This window comes from Alexandromys fortis, unplaced genomic scaffold (genome assembly GCF_014885135.2).
Source record: "Alexandromys fortis isolate MF-2015 unplaced genomic scaffold, M_Fortis_MF-2015_v1.1 scaffold_50, whole genome shotgun sequence".
Lineage (NCBI taxonomy): Eukaryota > Metazoa > Chordata > Mammalia > Rodentia > Cricetidae > Alexandromys > Alexandromys fortis.
The window spans coordinates 1,934,143-1,955,155 of NW_026067932.1; the positions used below are offsets into that span (position 1 = coordinate 1,934,143).

A 21,013-nucleotide genomic window follows, 5' to 3' on the forward strand; every position below is an offset into this window, starting at 1 on the left:
TCATGACTCTAAGGAGCAAACAGAAGCTTAGAGGAAGTCCAGAGAGATGGCTCAGAGGGTAAAGACCTTGCTGTAGAAGTCTGACAAGCAGGCTTTGATCTCTGGGACCCACATAAAAGTGAAAGGAGAGAAGCCGACCCTACAAAGTGCCAACCGCATGCTGTAGTTAGGGTGCCAATTGCTGTGAAGAGACTTTTAGAAAGGAATACATTTAACTTAATTTAATTTAGTTTCAGAGGTTTAGTCCATGACCATCATGTCAGGAAACACTGAAAACAGGCAGGCAGGCACAGTGCTAGAGAAGGAGCTGAGAGTTCTACATCTTCATCCACAGGAAGTAAACTGTGACACTGTGCAAAGCTTGAGTATAGGAGACCTTAAAGCCCACCCCCACAGTGACTCACTTCCTCCAACAAGGGCACACTTGCTAATAATAGTGCCACTCCCTTTGGGGGCCAATTTCTTTCAAACCACCACACCACACAAAGGTGGAACTGAGTCCTTTGACTCCCACACATGCATTGTTTGACTCTCCTGACCCGCATACATGCACCACGGCATGTCCCCTGGTGTCACTCAGAAGAACAGCAAAAATATTAATATCCACCAAGGGTCTTGATCAAGGCGCCCTCTTCTGTGAAGCTAGCTGAGACCTTCCCTTTTTTTTTTTTTTTTTTTTTTTTGTTTTGGTTTTTCGAGACAGGGTTTCTCTGTGGTTTTGGAGCCTAGCTGAGACCTTCCAAGGCTTCTGCAGAGCTTTGCTTCCTCATATGAGGTCTCTCCCCTTGTTGGAATCATCCCAAGATGGAGCCTCTCTCACAGCCCTGAGATGTTCTCAGGGGGTAAACCCAAAAGGCACAGAACATTGGAAGAATGTGCCATGTTGATCAGATGAGTCTTGTCCATGCTCTTGACTAGATACTATTTTTAGGTGGTCAGACTCACAAGGGATTGGGGAAAAACATGAAAAGCTGAACTCTTCTTGGTTGCAGGCCTAAGAGTAAAGTTAATCACAAGAGCAAGCCAAGAAAGCACATCAAAGCATGAGATGAAAAAGTTAAGGAGACCCAAGCCAGAAAGAAGATAAAATAACAACAACAACAACAACAACAATAAAAGACTCATTTGTTCTCGCAGTCTCTGAGTTCTGGTGAATGCCTAGCATAGCCAGGGTGGAAGGGAGTTTAAAGTATTCAAGATTCAGCAGTGAGGACACAGACCAGGTTTCTATTTACATATCCAGGGAAAAGATAAGGAACACAGCAAAGGAACAAGCGCTGGAGTGACAAGTACCAGCAAATTCATAGGTGAAAGTTAAGCTTAACAGGGCAGAAAAGTGGGAGAAGAAGCCTTTCTGAATAAAGGCCCTTGAGTTCAGTGATTGCCTTGATGGATATTGAGGAAAGAGCATTTGGGAAGGAACAATGCCCCTGAGGCAGGCATGGCGTGTTGAGAAAAAAGGAGAGGAGAGGTAAGAGCAGCATTGGGGGAGGAGGAAGGAGATAAAAACAGTCTTGCACTGGTGAAATGGTCTCTTTCTCAGAATTAAAGTCTTGCGATGGATGACCTCTGACGCCACAGGCCAGTCCTGTCACAGAGTCCCTACAGCAGCCAAACGCAATCTCCATTTCTCAGAAGTACTTACGTAGAGTCGCTCAAGCCTATGCAAGCAATCCGGATTCTCACCTGAGGCAAATCTGCCCGGGATTTACAGTGAACCTTGAAGAGATTTTTTGTTGTTGTTGTTGTTGTTGTTGTTGTTGTTGTTAAACAGGCTCTCCTTAGGTAGTCCTACCTGGCCTGGAACTCACTGTGAAGAGTAGGCTGGCTTCAAACTCATAGAGGGCCTCTTGCTCCTGTCTCCTGAGTGCTGGGATTAAAGGTGTCTGCTACTGCACCCAGCAGGGATTTTTTTTTTTTCCAGAGAAAATCTTAGTTGCAACTTGTACCCAAAAGCCTGTAAGACTAGGCAGGAACATAAAAGAATAAGTCAGCCATGAGAATCCAGTCTCTCCTCTCTCCCTGTCTCTCCTGTTTGTTTTTTACAAGACAGGGTTTCTCTGTGTAACAGCCCTGGCTGCCCTGGAACTCCTTTGTAGACTAGGCTGGCCTGGAGCTCACAGAGATCTGCCTGCCTCTGCCTTCAGCCTTCAAGCTAGTATTAAAGGCGAGTGAGCCACCACCCCCACAGTGAGAACCCAGTCTCTTCAACACAAGGAGTTACTTCACTTCCATGGACAAATATGCTTTCTTTCTCTTGCCATGATACAATTAGTGTATGTGTGCGTGGGCACACCTGTGCATGCATGTGTGCATGCCACAGCATAAACCTGCAAAGGGATGACTTTAAAGGTCAGAGGACAACTTATGGGAGTTGGTCCTCTCTCTACACTATGTGGAATCAAGGGCTAGCACTCAGTTGTCAGGCTCCATGGCAAGCATCTTCGCCCATTGAGCCATCTCACTGGCTCTGTATTCAATGTTTTGGGGGCTTTCTCTTATTTTCTCACTATGGATGGACGCTAAGGTATAGAGAATTATTCCTCCACCATAAGGTAAAACCACAAGGGTTTCCTACAAAAAGCAATTTATGTGCAATGCCAGGGACATCACAGAACGGGGGAGGCCTACAGCCAATGGGATGATCGCGTGCCGGCCAAAGAAGGCGGCCACTGCTCTGCTTCAGCTGATGCTGTCTTGAGGGACCGCGACCTCAAGTTGACAGATCATATGCTTGGGCAAGAGAGGGGGTTAAGCTGGATATCTTAATCTTTTTTAATCTTTCTGGTACTGAATGGTGGTACGCCCACCAACCAGTCTGAAGAAGTCAGCCCCTTAGGCACATGGTTTGTAGTTTCTGCTTTGACAAGAATTCCCGGGGGAGCTCTGATTTGAATAGCACTAACAAGCTCCACCCATCAGCAAACACTGTTGTGGGAAAAATCTGAGGGCATGGCCGGTCACCTGCTATGTTCTTAGGTCTCAGAAGTCTGGAGGATGGCTTCTATCTGCCTCACTTCTCCTGAACCTTAACCCTGGCTAGGGGTGCCAATTCCAGGGGTAACCTCCTCTTTTCTTTGACCTCCAGTGAGTCCTCTGCTACAGGGATGGCACAAGTAGGACCTTAGGAAAGGGATGTGAGAATGAAAAGTGGCTGGAGAGATGGCTCAGTGGTTAAGAGCACTGGCTGCTCTTCCAGAGGACCCAGGTTCAATTCCCAGCAACCACATGGAAGCTAACAATTGTCTGTAACTCCAGTTCCAGGGCACCTGACACCTTCACACCAATGCACATAAAATGAATTTAAATGAACTATTAAAAAAAAAAAGAGGGACATGGGGATGAAAAGTGGGAGATGGGGGGCTGGAGAGATGGCTCAGCGGTTAAGAGCACTGCCTGCTCTTCCAAAGGTCCTGAGTTCAATTCCCAGCAACCACATGGTGGCTCACAACCATCTGTAATGAGGTCTGGTGCCCTCTTCTGGCCTGCAGGCATACAAGCAGACAGAATACTGTATAAATAATAAATAAATAAATATAAAAATAAAAAAAAAAGTGGGAGATGCTTCTTAGCATAGATAATAGCTCCCGTCTTCCTCTTCTGAGGACTCTACTCCACTCCTTCCTTTTAAGTCCCTCCACACTTAGCCCAGTGACAGCATGAGAGTGTCCCGGCTTACAGTTACCCAAGTCCAAATCAAACAGCGGTTCCCATACCCACAAATCCCAAAGGAAGGACAGCTACAAGCAGGTTGGGTTCCAAGGCGCAGGAATCTCTTCCTGCCCCTCCAGCCCCGGCTTCCTTCTCTTGTCTTCGTTCTGACCTACTTGGTCATCACTGCTGTTTCTCCTGAAGCATTTCCACTCAGTCTTGAAGAGGAGGATCTAACTGCCTGAGGGGGTTGTGACACTAGACAGGGCCTCGTGTCCCAGGGCCTGAGTTACTCCCATGGATAAACCAGATTTATGTGTGCTCTAGAGGAGTGAATGATTCCAGAACCAGAGAGGGCTGAGGATGCTCTGTGTCACTGGTGTAAAGATGTGGGATGGGATGCATTTAAAGAGGAGGAGGGATAGTGGACCCTTAAATACGTACTTTCGGTCAACGAGTACATGAGAGACTCATTCCTATCAGACTTAGTTGCCAAAGATCACCTATTGGTCACCCAACTTCTGTAAATTGGTAGAAAAAAAAGAAATATGTCAATGACAGTATTAGCTCATTGCAGAACAAACATGTCTGGTTTGGTACCCTTAGAAGGGGTGTTCAAGTCCAGGCTATTCCCCAATGCAGGGAATGGAAGGGGCTCTTTGGTTTTGTGAACAACTCCCCCCCACCATTCCCTCCTTGTACCATAGTAAGGACCCAGTTTCAGCATATTTGCTCTTGATTCTCTGTCAAGAGGCTGCAAAAGAGCAAGGAAACCACTTAGCAGACACCCCAGTGACCCGGGTGGTTTGTCCTGGTGTGCACTAGACGTGTGGCAAGCCCTTCAAGTCTAAGCTTGTTGGGAAATCAGAATGGGAAGATTGGTCCACAGGTGGACAGGAAAGCATTCGGTGGGCGACGCTCTGAGGCCTTTGACCCGAGATGCTGAGCCCTGGAGTGAGTGTTAGGAGCGGCAGGGAGGGTGTAAAAGCACAGTGCGCTCCTCTCCTAAGTGGGAGGGACCATCAGGACTCAGTTTGGGACATTGAATTGGGGATGCCTATTAGACATCTCCAAAGGTGATGACGAGGGACAGGGGGAGAGCTCAGGAGAGGGGTCCTTCAATGCCGAAGTGCAAGGTCGATAAGATATACTCTACGTCAGGGCAATTGAAGACATTGATTCACACGTGACTCTGGCAAAATAACGACTATCAAAAATACTAGATTAAAGAATGTCAGATTTTAAAATTCACCCCTTTTCTGTTACCCTCAAATACTTACTTTTCCCGTCTCCACACCGACTCCCAGTTTTGCCCAGATGCTTGCATAATTGCATAATTTTGTTTTTCCCTCTTTGCTTGCCAGGATCTCAGAGACATTTCCGGCATGGCTCCCACAGTGTTTGTGGAGGATTTAAGAGACAGACAAAATGCTGGGCATGAAACAGTCTAGAAACAAAAGGTTCTCAATCGCCCTAATGTTGTGACTTTTTAATACAGTTCCTGTATACAAAATCTGTAAGATTTTGAAAAAATCCTACACAGCTTGGTGTCCCTGCAGTAAACCATGTACCTACAGACTGAGGTGAATGATGGCAGACCGCCCTGCACTGGATCAGAGACAATTCTAGAAACACATCTGTGTGAAGGCCCAGGAGGCAAAAATGGAGAAATATCTCCTCCAGGCTTATGGGTTTGAATACTACTTCCTAACTGGTGGCACTAATTTAGAAGGTTGTAAAGCCTTTAGAACAATGGCTCTCAACCTGTGGGTAGGGACCTCATTGTCAGCTCTCTGTCTCCAAAAATGCTTACGTCACGACTCATAACAGAAGCAAAATCACAGTTATGGAGTATCAATGAAAATAATTTTATGGCTGGGGGCGTCACCACAACATGGGGAACTCTATTAAAAGGTCACAGCATTAAGGCGATTGAGAACCTCTGTCTTAGGAGGTGGAGTTTCGCTGAAGGAAGTGGGTTGCTAGAATGGGGTTCTCAGGTGGTAGAAGTAACCGATTATACCTGTTTCCTGGCCCCTTCTCCAGCAGACGGCACCACAAACTCCTGCCTATGTGGAGGGGGTCCTCCAGCACCCAGGCCTTCCTTGGCTACCTCCTGTAAACCATGAAACAAAATCAATCCTTCTGCCCCTACACTGCCGCTGCCAGGTGTTTGGGCACAGAAATCAGTAAAGTAACACAGTTACAGTTGGAAGATTTAGTTTAACTGATAAGTAGAAATTGATTTGTTTAATTTCTGCACACATGTGCGTGCGTGTGCGCACGCGCGCGCACACACGCACTTTATGAATTCATAAGCATAGACACACACTTTCTCGAAGGTTCTTTACCAAGAAACCATCACACAATGTTGACCATTGTGAACCCGAGACATTTTAGTGGTTTAAAGTTTAATTTGGGCCGCCGACTACTCGGAGACGCTATGGGGGATCTGATTTGTTCCGTGTTAACCTGCCCCCAACAGCTTGCATCTAGCTTTTAATTTTACGGAAAAGGTTAGGGGTGTAAAGGAGGCGAGCGCCCTGCTCGGTTACTCAACCGCTTTGTACTACAGGCTTTCTCAAACTTCACTAGGCTCCACCCTTCCCATCGAAGAGTCCAAGAAAACAAACAGCTCCAGGCTCACGAATCCATCGCCGACAAAGCCCCTCTCTAAACTGCGTTATGTCCCCTCGTTCACCGTCCTGTCACGTGTATAGAATTACTTAAGAGGAAAAAAATTACTGTGGACAAAAATTGGTCCAGGACTCCTGACCTTGGAGCTGGTTGGTTGTGTTTCCTTCCAGGGCCAGCAGGCGGGGCACCAGGAAAGGCTTGGAAACCGCGCCTCCCCCACCCTCTCCTAGCCTCCCTTGCCCAACTTCCCCATAGCCGCAGCTTCAACTAAAAGTGGCCATTGACCTTTCAGGCTTTTGAGCAGTGATGCAACACAACAGTATTTCAAAGAAAAGTGGTTATCGAAGTTTTGAATCTGGTTTTCCCATGACTGTTATTTTGTTTGTTTGTTTGTTTTTCGGGAAAAAGTAGGTCACATTTAAAGTGGGTCACTTTTCAGGGCCCGGCGTTCATGAATGTAGGATGGGAGGCCAGGTGACCTCCAACAGTGTGCAAGGTGAGGGTTCCATTAGGAAAGAGGTGCTGGGATCTGGGTCCCCGGTTTTGCGGGGAGTCACAGAGACAGACGCACCGGGCCCGTCACCCCGCAACCGACCGGGGCACAGGTAAGGGCACCTTCTCTGTGGGTTCGAGCAGGTGGGCCGGGTGGGCCTTTCGGGGCTTCCGGAAGGACACGTTGGAGTTGAGCGGAGGAGGAAGGGAGGAGCTGGGCAAGGCTGGTGCAGGGGACTACCCGCCCGAACTCCAGGGGGAGGGATTGAGAGCAGCGCGCGGCGCGGCTTTAAGGAGGCGCTGGTCTCTGCTCGCTCTCGGTCTTCTAGGGCACTGGCGGAGAGGGGGCCGCTTCTGGTTCGCTTCCCGAGGCCCCCAGGAGGGGTCATCGACCTGGGCAGTAGCCTGCTTTCCCCGGCTCCGTGGGTCTTAGAGAGGGAGGGACCGACTTCTGGCCACCCCCACCCCCGCCCCGCCTCCCGCCTGTCCATGCACCCCGGACTGCAGAGGGTCGCGTCTGGCAGGCCGGTGATGGTGTGGATGGCTGGAAAAAGATCCTCTCCTCCCGTGGCGAGCCAGAGAGAGGGGCTACTCTATTCGGAGGGGGAGGGGGGCCGGGGACCAAGGTGCTCAGCTGCTGCCGATAGGGGCAGGCACTGGCCGCCTAAAAGGCACTGGCTAGGGATTTCTCCCACTAGTCCCCGAGCACCCCGAGGTGCAGGGTCAGAGGAGGGCGGAGTCCCAGACCGCCACCCGCAGCCACCGGCACCCGCACCGGCTCTCAGGCCGGCTCCCTTGAAGCCTGCGCATTAGCGCCCGAGCCTCTTTAAAGCGCTGGCGGGGGCTGCGGTCACGTGAGACGGATTCCTGGAAAGTTCCTGGAAAGCGGCCTCCGCAGCGGCCGGGCGGGGCGCAAGGGGCGGAGGGAGGCGGGGAGCGTGCGAGCGCGCGAGGGAGGGAGGGAGGCGCGCGGGGCTGGGAAGTCGCGCGCACACTCTGCTCCGGGGACAGACGGTTAACTCTTGCCAAGTCTCGCCGCCGCTGCGGCTCGCGGGCCTTGGGCTTCCCTTGAAGCATGAGCCTTCCCTCCCGCAGCCGCCGACGCTGCGCGGGTCGCGGACAGTGCGCGCCGGGGCTCCGGGCGCGCGGACTCAAGATCCCTTGTGCCCCGAGCCCGGAAGCTTGCGGCAGGTACCGCTCGCGAAGCCCGAAGGCTCCGCCCGGGGCAGAGTGGCGGCGGGGGGGGGGTATAGCGGGGGAGGGCGGCGGAGTGAGAGCGCTGGAGCAGACGGACTGCCTGGGCTTCCTCAGTTTAGGGCTCTCGGGGAAGAGTTCGAGTCGCGGCTCTGCCCCATCCGGATGCAACTGCCACCTCTCCTGGGTTCCTTCTCACCCTCGCGAAGTCTTCGGAGCCCCCAACCACTGCTATCCAAATTTATAATCCTAATAACCTGATCTCCCGCTCCTCCCAGCCAGCCTCCGCCCTTGCTCCCCCCACCCCTTCTCTTTCGCCCATCTCCTCCGCCACAGCTGGAGGGAAACCCGGCACTAGCGAGCAAGGGTGTCAGCCTGGGGTGGCTGGGGAGAGCGAGGCGACGATCCCTGGGGTTTTTTTTTTGTCTGCTTTCGGCGCAGCAAAGTCCGGCTGCTTCTACCGAGCGCAGAGCCGGTTGCATCCCCAGGCATCTCGTTCTTCAAATAAACACCAACGGGGGAACTCAGACGAGCACCCCTCCTCACCCCCGGCTCCCCCGCCCCATGTCCGCTGGGGAGGCTTCCTGGTGCGGAGGCGGCAGTCGCCGCGGCGGAGGTAAGACCTCGGTGCTGGTTGATGGCACGACCCGCTGCCCTCGCTGTTGCGGGCTCAACCCCCGGCCTCGTCTGGAGCTCGGGCGGAGGCTGCCCGCTCCGGCCGATTCCTCGACAGCGCCCGCGGCGGCAGCTGCAAGAGCAGCGTTCCGCGTCCCGGAGCGACCGCCGCTGATCCCCTCGTCCTTGTCCCGAGCGTGCTCCGGGAAGCCCTCAGGAACGGGGCCGAGGCCGCCCTCGCGGCAGGGATGCAGCGGTTGGCGCACCGCTAGCGCACCGCAGCACCCTCGGCTGGCGACCCAGGAGCCCTGCGGCGCTTTAGGGCGTGGAACCAGGTTTTGCCGGACGCATCCTCCCAAGGGCCATGGGGCTGCTCGAAGTGTGGGATGGAAATGCCAAGTGCAGAGAACTGCCACGTTCTTTGCATTTATTATGCTTTTTTTCCTATTTGCCCTTGACAAAGGCCTATCCGACCCGCAGGTGACTGTTCCCTAGGCTCCCTGTGTGTGATTCCTGCACAGTTCTTGGGCGGGAAAACACCTTGTTTATTCTCACCCTGTCTTCCATCTGACCCTCTCCACTCAGGCCAACTCTAGCGTCTTGGGTCTGGGCTCTCTTTTTACCCGTCTTTCCCCTAGAGCTGGGCAGGGCGTTGACTGGATGCCTGGGGTTAAATGGTACAGAAGCACACAGGCGGAGGAGTCCCTGGGATTTTCCACGTGTCTCTTTCCCCACCCCCACCTCGGCCGTAGGGGTCCAGTCCAGACTGACCCAATCTCTGCCCCATTGTCTCTTCCCAGGCGATCTGTGGGTGACCGTGTCTGCGAGAGACTTTGCCACACCATTCTGCCGGAATTTGGAGAGAAGGAACCAGCTGCTTCCAGTCCCCTCCCCCTCCGCCACCATTTCGGACACCCCGCAGAGACTCGTTTTGGGATACCCTGTGACTTCCAAGGAGGACGCGAGGTCCTCTGGCCCCAGCTCGGGCGACCACCTGTCTCTGACGTGTTGACTCCTCTCCCATGACCCTGCGGTGCCTGGAGCCCTCCGGGAATGGCGCGGACAGGACGCGGAGCCAGTGGGGGACCGCGGGGTCGGCTGAGGAGCAGTCCCCGGAGGCGGCACGACTGGCCAAGGCCCTGCGCGAGCTCAGTCAAACAGGTAGGGAGCTGGCGGCTGGCAAGGAGTGCGAGACGGGGCGCCTCCCCCAAGGCGGTGGAGAGAGCCGGCGTGGGGAGCACTGAGAGCGATGGGACTAGTCTCCTGGCGTCCGGTCCCCGTCTCCGGAGCCTGGGACCCGCACAGAGGGATGCCCGCCGGCTCGGCGGGATCTTAGGTGGCGACAAAAAGCAAAGTGGAGGGACGCTGGAGCTTGGGCGGAGGGCAGAGCGCGAGCTGGGAATGGTGTCCCAGTGCGGTGACCCTGGGCTGCTTTCGGCTGGGGTTCGGGCTTAGGCGCTCCTGTTCGCACCCGCGTGGGAGAAAAGCGGCCGGTGCCTCCCTTAACGGAGGGCGAGCCGGCGGCCAGTGGGGCTGGGCTGCGTGCGCTCCCGGGGCTCAGCCTCCGCCGCAGCACGGGACGGTGGCGGCCAAGTTGGGAGACAGACAGTCTGCGTGGAGCGCAGCTGCAGAGTAGCCTGGCCGGGAGCAGCTGGCAAGAGCCGTGCCCAGGACAGCCTCCAGGTACAGCTTGGTCTCAGGCGGCGCTCTGCGCAGTGCGGAAGCGGTTCCCTGCATTTGCGGGAAAAGAAAAAGTATACATAGTATTTTTCTCACGAAAGCAACTCTTGTAGTTAAAAATCTGTCTTGAGGCAAGACAACTTTTGGTAGCAATAAGATTGTGGGAAGGAGGGGGAAAAGTTCCAGTCTTTTCTTTCTGCCCCCCCCCTCCCCGCCCCCGGCTTTCCCTCCTCGGGAAAGTTTCCCGGATATATACTGGCGGTATTTGTGTGTTGTTTGAAGAGGGGTGTCAGCCGAATTGGAGGGCACGTTGTTCAAACTTATTAAATGAAATGTCTTCTGTAAGTGAAATTCTGGATATGACCAAAACAATTAAATAAAAATTTCAGAGAACAGGGGTTGTAGTTGGGGTTGTAATACAATTTGAACCAGGGCAAAGTCCAAAAGAATATGGTGAAGACTGTCAACTTAAAGTTCCAGATACTATGCACTCTCTCTCCCCCCAAACTTAGCTAGTTTTAATCAAAGCAGTCCACAAAGTAGTGCTTCCTAGGACTTCTAAAAGAGGCTAAACATTACAGACAGGTTCTTTGCAGGCAGCTCTGGGGGCTACCAACCATTCAAAAAAGATACTTCTGTTTTTATTGGAAATACTGGAGATAAGTTTTCCACTTTTCCCCTAATGTCTACTTTATTTCTAATTTACTTAGTAGGTTTTTGTCTCAATTTAACTATACTGAAAGTATCATTTTTTTACTCAGCCAACATGTCTATCATATTGCAAATGTTCTTTTGGCTCGTTAGAAGAAAATCTTAACGTAGTTTAAAGAAGAGATACGGAAAATCTTTTAAAAAGAAAGAGCTTGGCTTACCGTTGTGCCTAGAATGGACTTAAGTGTTTTTCAATACCCATCAAAGGATTTGTGATAGTTCCTAATAAACTCCCACCAGCAGGCATTTTTTTAAAAAAAAAAAATAGGTATAACAAGAAGAATTAGTTGAGCATGGTGGTGCAGGCCTGTAAATCCCAGGACTTGGGAGGTGATTGCAGAAGAATCAGAAGTTCAAGGTTATCCTTGGCTACAAAGTAAAATTGAGGCCAGCCTATGCTCCATGCGGCCCTGTCTCAAACAAAACAAGTAGAAAGATGACTGCCAAGTGCAGACCGTATTCTAGAAATTCGTATCATTAACTGTTTCACTTTCTTTTCTTTTTCTCTGTGAACGAAAACCCCAGGATGGTACTGGGGAAGTATGACTGTTAATGAAGCCAAAGAGAAATTAAAAGAGACGCCCGAAGGAACTTTCTTGATTAGAGATAGCTCGCATTCAGACTACCTACTAACTATATCTGTTAAGACGTCAGCCGGACCGACTAACTTGCGGATTGAGTACCAAGAAGGGAAATTCCGATTGGATTCCATCATCTGTGTCAAGTCCAAGCTTAAGCAGTTTGACAGTGTGGTTCACCTGATTGACTACTATGTTCAGATGTGCAAGGATAAGCGGACAGGCCCCGAAGCCCCCCGGAATGGGACTGTCCACTTGTATCTGACCAAACCTCTGTACACGTCAGCGCCATCTCTGCAGCATTTCTGTCGCCTCACCATTAACAAATGTACCGGTGCCATCTGGGGACTGCCTTTACCAACAAGACTAAAAGATTACTTGGAAGACTATAAATTCCAGGTATAAGTATTTCTCTTTCTTTTTTTTTTTAAACACATGCCTCATATAGACTCTCTCCGAATGCAGCTATGTATAAGAGAACCCGGAGGCCCTTCTCTGGATAACGGCGCAGAACTCTTTCTTAAGGACAATCGAGCTCAATCTAATTTAAAGGTGTGAAGATGTAGCTAGGTATTTTTAAATTCCCCTAGGTAGTTTTAGCTGAGTGATGCCTCCTTTCCTATGGCTGATCAAGACCAAATGGCCCTTTAAAATTAAAAACAAACATCCCAAGTAAAGGCGAGGGAGTCTTGCTACCAGAATGACTTGCCTTTTTCGGGTTCCTATGCACTGGGTCAAAAGTCCAAGCTCCATAGGCGAGAAAGTCCCATGTGAGTTTCTGAAGGAGGAAAAGACCCTGGCTGACCCAGGCTTAGCTCCACTTCTAGATGCCTGGCGGTCAGTCTGCGTGAGAACACGGGATGCTTTCCATCCTGGTGTATGCGGTAGGAGTTTTGTTAAACCGATCATGCTTGTATTTACCCCTCATTTTATGCAATTAACCAAACCAACCAAAAACCAGTCACCGCGAGATCCTGTATTTGTCTTTTTACTACACGTATGAACTCCCGTGAATGAGTACTGTAGTAATCCATTTCGAGACAGCCTTACTTACAGAAACATTTCAAACTGGTGCAAACGGAAGAGACATCTCTCTTTTCCTTTAAGGCTAAAGACAAGAATGTCATGCTACACAGGTGCAACTCAATCCTCGATAATAAAACCCAATGTAGATAGAGACATTTTACCCCTTGACGTAGCTGTGAGTCTTAACCTACTGCCATTGATTTTTGGAAATGGCTTTACAAGTTTCCGAGTTGTCCTTGAATTGTCTGACCACGGACATCAGCAGCTGTCTCCCTTCTACCGTGTAGAATACCGACTTACTTTTCTTCCAGATATAGGGGGTAACTTGCCTGTTTTTCAAAGTGTTTATTTACTGCTGTTACTATCCGATTAGAATGTATTAACTAATAAAGAAAAACCTCTGACTTTTACAACTTGCATTTATTACTTTGAGCTGTAGATGTCCATTTCCATGGTAATAAAGGGTTGTCATAAAAACTTATATCAAGTGAAACAGATATAAGCAATCAGCACAGGGTAGAACATTAACTCGCTCGCCTCCAAATTAGGCCTGCACCTGCCCTGCATGGTTTAGAAAGCACGGTTTACAGACGAGGGATTGTCAGACAGCCTGGTCCTGTGCAAGCTGGACGGGTGTAAGCCTCAGGCCTTCGGCGTTTTCAAAAGGAATGGTTTAGCAACGATTGGAGTGATGTCAGGGTCTGCCCTTTAACAAGCTGAGCAGACCCAATACTAAACAAAAGTGGCAAAGCTTCCGGCCACTTTCTTTGGGTCCCAGTCTCATGACTGCTGCAGATGGGTCATCTTTTCTGGAGCCTCGACGTACAGTCTTCTCGCCACTCTTTACATTTTCCCTGCCAGCCCCTAGACTCCAGTGTTCCAGGTGAAAGACGAACCTGGTGTACCGTGGGTGTACTCGGAGCGAGCAGAAAACTATCAAGTGCAGATTAAGAGAACTCGCTTCTCACATATCGTACGTACCTTGCAGTTTTTGAAATTCCCAAGTAGTTTTCGCACCTAGAAGGAATTATTAAGTCTACCCAACACCAAGGATTGCTGGGCGTGGCATAGGAAGAGCCTCTGTAGCCTAATCTTGAAATAAGAGCTAGTTTTATAGTGTCTAGTCAACAGTGGGGCAATAACCTTCTCATTGGGACATTTAGATGCTGCGTTTTTTCTTCTTCACGACACGGACATTTCTTTGATAGAATGCCTGACTCCTGGCCCATCTCTTATATGATGAGTAGCAAGGAGCTCTGTGGAATGCCCACACAGGTCTCCTGCCACTTCTCAGCCCATGGGGGCGAGACATGAGTGCCTGTGGCGTTAGGACAAGTTCCACATTATGGCATCAAGTGACCTGCAGCTGGAGACGGCCCAGGCTTCTCCGCCGTGGGCTGTGAAACCGATCGCTTATATTTTCCCAGTCCAAGAAAGTTGAGAGGCATCAGGGGACAGCGTTTTTTGCTTTACAGCCTCTAATATTTTATTTATTGAGTTCCTTGTGTGCCAGTTTCCTAATCAGTACCTTATCCATATTATCTCGTTCGATCCTCACAAGGACCGAAAGAGCAAAGTACAGTACTTACGGGAGGTGATTATTTTCGACACCGGTTGAGCTAACCAGTTAGAGCAGGCTATGGGAGCAACTATTGCCTCAACCAGAATAGTACAGATACCTTAATTAGTGTTGCACTCTGTCTGTGTGAGGTTCTACCCAATCTCTGAAAAAAGTCAAGAAATGTTTTATTTGTACCTACACGTGTATAATGTGTGTATAGACGTGTGCCAGGCTGTATATGTGGGAACTACAGGACAATTGACTTGGGTCTGTTCTCTCCTTTCATTGTGTGGGTCCCAGAGATTGAACGCAGGTCTTCAGGCTTGCTGGCAGGCGCCTGTACCCACTGAGACACCTCGCTGGCCCTCCAGCCATCAATCTTGTCAGTGGTTTTTTCCTTGAGCACCCCCAAAAGGGGAGCTCATAATAAGTGGCGAAGGGGTCAGTTTGCCCCTTTTACTGGGTGGCTGCTAAACGTTGCCAGTTACCAGTGATCGCCCCATTTTAGATCCAGTAAAACACAAACAAAGAACGTATTCCCCTAAATGAACCTCAGCAGAGGTTGGAAAAATTTTTAGGGTTGTCTTTCTGTGAGGGTGGGGGTGTGAAGCCTTAGTAAGGCTATTTATTCTTGTTATTCTAAGTGCTGCTGTTGTCGTGGGGTATCCTGTGCAGGGTTTGGCTGTCCCCCCAGACTTAAGTGACTGCTCTGAATGAGCAGAGATGAATGTCATTCCTTCCAGTGGACAATGACAGCTGTTTTTTTTTTTTTAGGGGCCGTACTCTGGCTTGTATGAGCGTGGAGGTCTTGCTTTGTGTTGCTGATATGGAAGTCTGACTTCGTCGCAGTTACATAATCCAAATAGGTGACAGGAAGGGACTGTTGGTTGTTCCATGCTGTTTATTTTCTTGGGAAGGGATCCCCCTGCTTTTAGAAAATTGCACCCTGCTTGGCGGAGGGTAGAGATAAAGACGTCATCAAGTAATCCAAGGGATGGAATGTCCAGAGAGCAGACTGTGCCCTTCTGGTTGTGGGTTTGGGCACAGGGCAGGAGGGGGTGAGTGGCTGTGGCTCTAACAGCTGGGCTGAAGCCTCCCTGGCTCCCAGTAGCCCTTGTCCATCTCCGGGTCCTTTCTACCCTCCCAAGGAAAGAATGTGGCTCTGAGCCTGTCATTTCCTTAGAGGCATGTATTCTCTCTTCCAGTTGTTAACTCCCTAGAACCCTGATGTTTGAACACACTGTTTGGATCCGTAGTTTAGGTCCTTTATATTGCCAGAACTTTCAGATTCATAGATTAGGTTTTTGCCCATGCAGTAGCCGGCAAACCGGCAACCTTCAAGCAGGTTCTCGGGTTCTTGGAGCAGTAAACAGGCCGCACGTCTTCCCTTTGTTCAAACAGCCCGTACTCTTCCTTGCTCCTTTAATGCAACTCAAAATTTTCTTCCTCTGACATGTGAAATCAGGCTTTGGAATAACACCACAGTGGGATACTTTCAATTCTTGGCTCCTTCTGCCTCAGACTCAAGGATTAGTTACTCCGCTGGATTTCAACATGTCTTGATCCACTGTAGTGTTTTGCGTTCATTTGCAATTCAGGCATCTTTTTTTTTGGGGGGGGGGATAGTTTTGGAGATTGAACGCAGGGCTTTCCTCAACGCTTGGCAAGCATTCTCCCGCAGAACCACATCTCCAGCCCAGTCTCAGCGTTTCTAATCTCCGTGCTGTTTTAAAATCTCAGCCCTCCCATCCCTGCTGTCTGATGGGTTCAGGATGCCTCTGGCAGAGGTAACCCCCTCACAGCCACGGTGCTCAGGTGACTGTCTGCTCTCTGGTGCTCACCAGTAGAGTCCTCTTTGGCTCCTGTCCCCTCTTGGGCACAGTTCCTGCCTTTCTTTTTCATTTTCTTATCAAGGCCCATTAGATTTTAAATTCTTGGTGACTGTATCATGGGCCTTTGAAAGAGGGAAGCTACCTTAAGCTAGGTAATTGACAGATTTAGGATTCTTAGGATTAAACCTCTGTTTCTCTTTAGCTCCCTTAAGGTTTTAAAGCACAGCTAGTCCCAAACACCGCACTTCGAACTTTTTTTTTTTTAGCTTGTTTATTTAAACAAGCAGAGCTTCTTTTCCAAGAGTTTATGCTCTGTTGGGAAGGAAGGAAGAGGGCCCTTCTTCAGTTTGTTTGCTGCTGAGAGCAATTCTTCTCGCTTCAGCTTGTCTTCTCCAGCCTCTTTTAAAGAATTTTTTTTTCCAGTTTCTCTCCTGCATGGCTGCAGTCACTTCACCTCACACTCAGTGTCGGTGACAGCTGTTGCTGGAGCCAGCCTCGAAAAGCCTCCCTGTCCCAGAGGCTTGAGTAGGTCAGCTGAAGCAGAGGCCTGCTATCTTCCTGCCCCTTCCCCAGCTCCCATCCACAAGGGAGGTCGGACCTGCCTTCCCAGGGAAGGGGACGTGCTCACTTCAATAAACATTTACTGAGCCATAAAAATAAAACTGCTTTTATAGACAGCTCTCACTTTGAACTCCATCCTTCACCTGGAGAGACCCGCGTCACCTTAGAGCAGGAGCACGCTTTGGGATGGTTGGAATAGGTTAAAGGGCTTGTGAGGCCTCATCTCTGCTAGGAACAGGGGGAAGGGAAAGCCAAGCCAGAGGCTTGGTGAGAGCTGAGGAAATTATGCCAGCTGCCTCCCCCTCTGTCCAAGCCCACGTTCCTCCCAGGGAGCCCCTTTGCTGTGCGGAACGAGCCATATTTGCTAGTTAAATCATCGCAGGACATCATAGACTTTCCTAGATTGTCCCCGTTCCCAGTGGTGTTAAGATAAAAAGATAGCCTTTTTGCCAAATGGTTTTCCCCCTTCTGTTCATCTGGCAGCCCTGTTCCTGTTTAGATTTTGATCTTGTATTGCTGTGATCTTCATCTTTCAGGAAAACCGACTCCCTGTTGTTTCTTCCCCTGGATGTTATTTTCCGATTTTAACTTCTGCCACCTCGATGAACGTCACTCTCTTAGGTTGCCGGCTTCTATTCCCTGTTCTTCTAGGTAGTAGACCTTCATTCTGGGTTGGCCAAAAAGTGTGTTTGTGTTTTGCAAGCCCTTTATTTGCTTCTCTGCTCTCCATTGTCTGTGGTAATAAAGGGTGGAGAAGGTCGGGTTAAGACGATTGGTTTTCAACAGCTTCTGCTTCCTCTCCATTCATCCCCATTCCTGGAACCACTGACTTATTATCCTCCTTGTCCTTCTTATTTAAGGATATTGATAAGCCACCGAAGAATTGGGCAAAAAGTAAAGGGTTGAAGCCTCACTAGTGTGGTGGGGGGGGGCGCTCTTGAGTCCATCATGAGGTACCCCGTTAGCTCTCCTAAAATTAGGACCAACTTCTTTCTTTAAAAAAAAAAAAAAAAAAGCTTTATTTTATGTGCATTGTTGTGAAGGTGTCAGATCTCCTGGAACTGGAGTTATACAGACAGTTGTGAGCTGTCTGTTGACTTGAGTTTTCTGCCCTGCCCGGTTCCCGCAGTCATTAAGTCCCAAAGAAATCACACAGAGGTCTACATTAGTTATTAACTGATTGACCCATTAGCTCAGGCTTTTTATTAACTCTTATAACTATATTAGCCCGTTATTCTTGTCCATGTTAGCCATGTGGCTGGGTACCTTTTTCGGCAAGGCAGTCACATCTTGCTCTATGGCTGGGTCACGATTGCAGACTTCGCTTTCTTCTTCCCAGAATTCTCGTTGCCCCCACCTCTACTTCCTGCCTGGCCACCCTGCCTATACTTCCTGCCTGGCTGTTGGCCAATCAGCATTTATTTAAAATACAAGTGACAGGGTGCAGACCATTGTCCCACAGCGGCTGTCGTGTGCGTGCTAGAAATTGAACCCACGTCCTCTGGGAAAGCAGCCCATGCTCTCGAAAGCTAAGCCATCTCTCCAGCCCCAACCAATTCATTTCTATCGTCCTTTGTACCAATCCTAGTTCTGAAGGTGGGGCAGGAGTGGGCAATTTTAGGAGAAAAATCCTTCTGGGGCCGGGTCTTGAGTACCTAGACTCAAACTCCCCGTATAGCTAACAGTGATCTTGAACTTCTGATCCTCCTGCTGCCTCCTTCCAGTTGCCAAGATTACACAGGTAGGTGCCAACCCCTGGGTGATGCAGTGCCAGGGAGTGAAAACAGGGCTTCCTGCATTCCAGGCAAGCACTGTTACCAAGTGAGCTACTTTCTCAGAAACAGGAGTCATTTCTAATAAAAACCGGGTTCTACCTTTATATAGGGCAACGTTACCTTGTCCTGGTGAACCAGGTACTTTCTTCCTCAGCATCTTTTCCTCATCAGCGTTACCTGTAGAGTTTAGAGCTGGGGAGAATATCTAATTTTTATTCAAATGTATGCATGTGTATCTGTGTGTGCATGGATACTCAAGAGAGGCCCGACATCAGAGGATAGGTGTGAGCTACCCTCTCACACCTGTGGGTGCTGGGAACTGAGTTCAGGTCCTTGGAAGAGCAATGAATGCTCATGACACTGGGCCATCTCTCCAGCCTCCACCCTCTAAGCCTTGTGGCCACTACTTATACTCACCCAGGCCTAATAAATCAGGGTTTTTCTTTGGCTTCTATTTATATTCATTTATTCCATAACATCCCCTCCAATCTTCTTTCTCACCTGCATGCTTCTCTGCCCCTCTCCTTCCCGGCAACATTTATTGGGCACCCGTTGTGTTATTCACAAGGAACTCAGAGAAGAGAATCCTCTTAAACTAAAGGAGCCCCTTTCCCTTATGGGCAGAGGTGGAGTAGATGGGATTTAGATTTATTCAATAGTCTGATCTGCCTCCTGCCCTGTGGCGCCATTCCATTTCGTCTCCACAACAACCCAGGAAGGTATTACATGCTCCTTTTATTGAAAATAAAATGGAAGCTTGAAGATAGAAAACACAATGCCCAGTCATCCAGCCCGAGACTCTAACATGTATGCAGGGATAGAGTCATAATACTTACCACAGGACGGGAGCCCCGAACTTGCCTTGAGGGCTAGGAAAGGCCTCTGAGTAGGAACCTTAATTCCTAATACTTGGGTATTAAGGCAGGAAGGCGTCTTCAGATGAGGTACGTATCTTCGGTGAGGAAGATCTTTTGGTCTTGGGGTTGAAGAGGGTAGAGCCAAGGCTTGTGGGGGCGTCCTGACATAGAGAGCTGGGACTGACCTTACCTTGATGAAAAATTTAGATGTATCCTGTGGGCAGTAGGGAACTGATCAAAACCTGTTTCCTTCTCCTCCTCTTCTTCCTCCTCCTCTTCCTCTTCTTCCTCCTCCTCTTCCTCTTCTTCCTCCTCCTCCTTTTTCCCCCCCAGACTCTTCCAATAGGATTTCTTTATTGTTACCAGATAATCACTGCACATAGTAAGGGGTTCACTATGATATTTTGATCCATGTATGTAATATACCTGTTATCTACCCTTTTCTCCTCTCCTGGTCTGATACGAAGCTCCTTATATGAACGAACAGTTGGCTTTGGCTTGTGCTGTGTGCTGTCCTTCTGGAATCCCTGAGGGCTGGGGTTTGGAACCAGGAGAGTAGACTTAAGGAGAGGGATGGGTATGTGGCAGATAGGAAGACAGTAGGTGCCCACGAGGAACGGAGACACAGATGGTGGCCTCGTTTGCCAGCAGGCTCAGGTTTGGAGTTTTGGGTCGGCCAGCTTTCCATTTGATACTGGCTTCCACTCTGTGCGTGTTGGGATAACTCTGCATTCTCAGGAAAGCAGGGATCTGCCACACGGTGGGTGCCCTGCTAAACTGGGACTGGAAAGACCTCGAGACTGTCTCGAGTTGCTTTGTCCTAGGCCAGACCTTGAACTTTTTAGAGTCTTAGTCACGACATTTGTAAAATTCAGAGATGGAGTCATGATGCTTTTTAGACTTTCAGGAAGTTACCTCACCTGTGAGCACGCTGGGAGGGGAGGAGACAGGAAGGGCGAACGCCACATTTTGTTGGAACCTTTATTGATCCTTAAAGGGTAGGCAGGTAGGTGGTCGTTGAACTTGTGTTCACTTGACAAGCAATTTGTTACAAAAGCTATGAAAACACCAGCACCACACTATGTAACATATTAAGGAGATCCTTAGATTCCTTAATAAAACCAAAACAATTTTCTCTTTTTCTCCATTACCCCATTTGAAAACAGCTTTGGGTGTGGACATTCTTGCCTAGTCTATCCATCTTTTTGTTTGTTTGTTTTTGAGACAGGGTTTCTCAGTAGCTATGGAACCTATCCTGCAACTCGCTCTATGACCAGGCTGGCCTAGAACTCACAGAGATCTGCCTGTCTCTGCCCCCCAAGTGCTGAGATTAAAGGCATGTGCCACCATTGTCTGACTATCAATTTTTTTTTAAGTTTTATTTTTATTATCGATGTAAATGTGTGTGTGTGTGTGTGACTGTGTGGGCACATGTGTATGTGTGCCGATGGGGGCCAGAAGAAGGCTTCAGCTCACCTGGACCCGGAGTTACAACTTGATATGGGTGCTGGGAACCAAACTCTGGTGCTGATTCTCAACAAAAGAGCAGCAAGCATTCTTAACCACCGAGCCATCTCTCTGGTCCCTAGCCATCTTAGATTTGGTCTCCTCCTCCTGAGCTTCATCATCTGATACTTTGGTCTCCGCCTCCTGCGGAGGTATGCTATAGGTATGGCCCCATCATGCATGGCTCCTCCTGGACCTGTCTTAAAGCAGGGGTGTTGGCTTCGACTCTTGACCACCACCATTGTTGAGGTCCCCTTTGCTCTCAATGAGAGTCAGGTTGACATTTACTTGCTATTATGATAGCCATGGAAAGGTGGTAGAGACTTTTTTTCTCACA

General features: G+C 49.5%; 1 protein-coding gene across 3 annotated transcripts; it reads left to right on the plus strand.

The window, feature by feature from the left end:
- The first annotated feature begins 6,670 nt into the window (after positions 1-6,670).
- Positions 6,671-13,013, plus strand: Socs2 (suppressor of cytokine signaling 2). 3 transcript variants are annotated; one of them, XM_050145726.1, is made up of 3 exons: positions 6,671-6,893; positions 9,390-9,750; positions 11,506-13,013. In XM_050145726.1, the coding sequence occupies exons 2-3, from the start codon at positions 9,612-9,614 to the stop codon at positions 11,961-11,963; spliced, it is 597 nt and encodes a 198-aa protein (XP_050001683.1). In that variant the 5' UTR covers positions 6,671-6,893; positions 9,390-9,611; the 3' UTR covers positions 11,964-13,013. The 3 variants fall into 3 exon arrangements, with proteins under 3 accessions (XP_050001683.1, XP_050001680.1, XP_050001681.1); XM_050145723.1 differs by lacking the exon at positions 6,671-6,893 and adding an exon at positions 7,780-7,971; XM_050145724.1 differs by lacking the exon at positions 6,671-6,893 and adding an exon at positions 8,042-8,590.
- Positions 13,014-21,013: the final 8,000 nt, after the last annotated feature.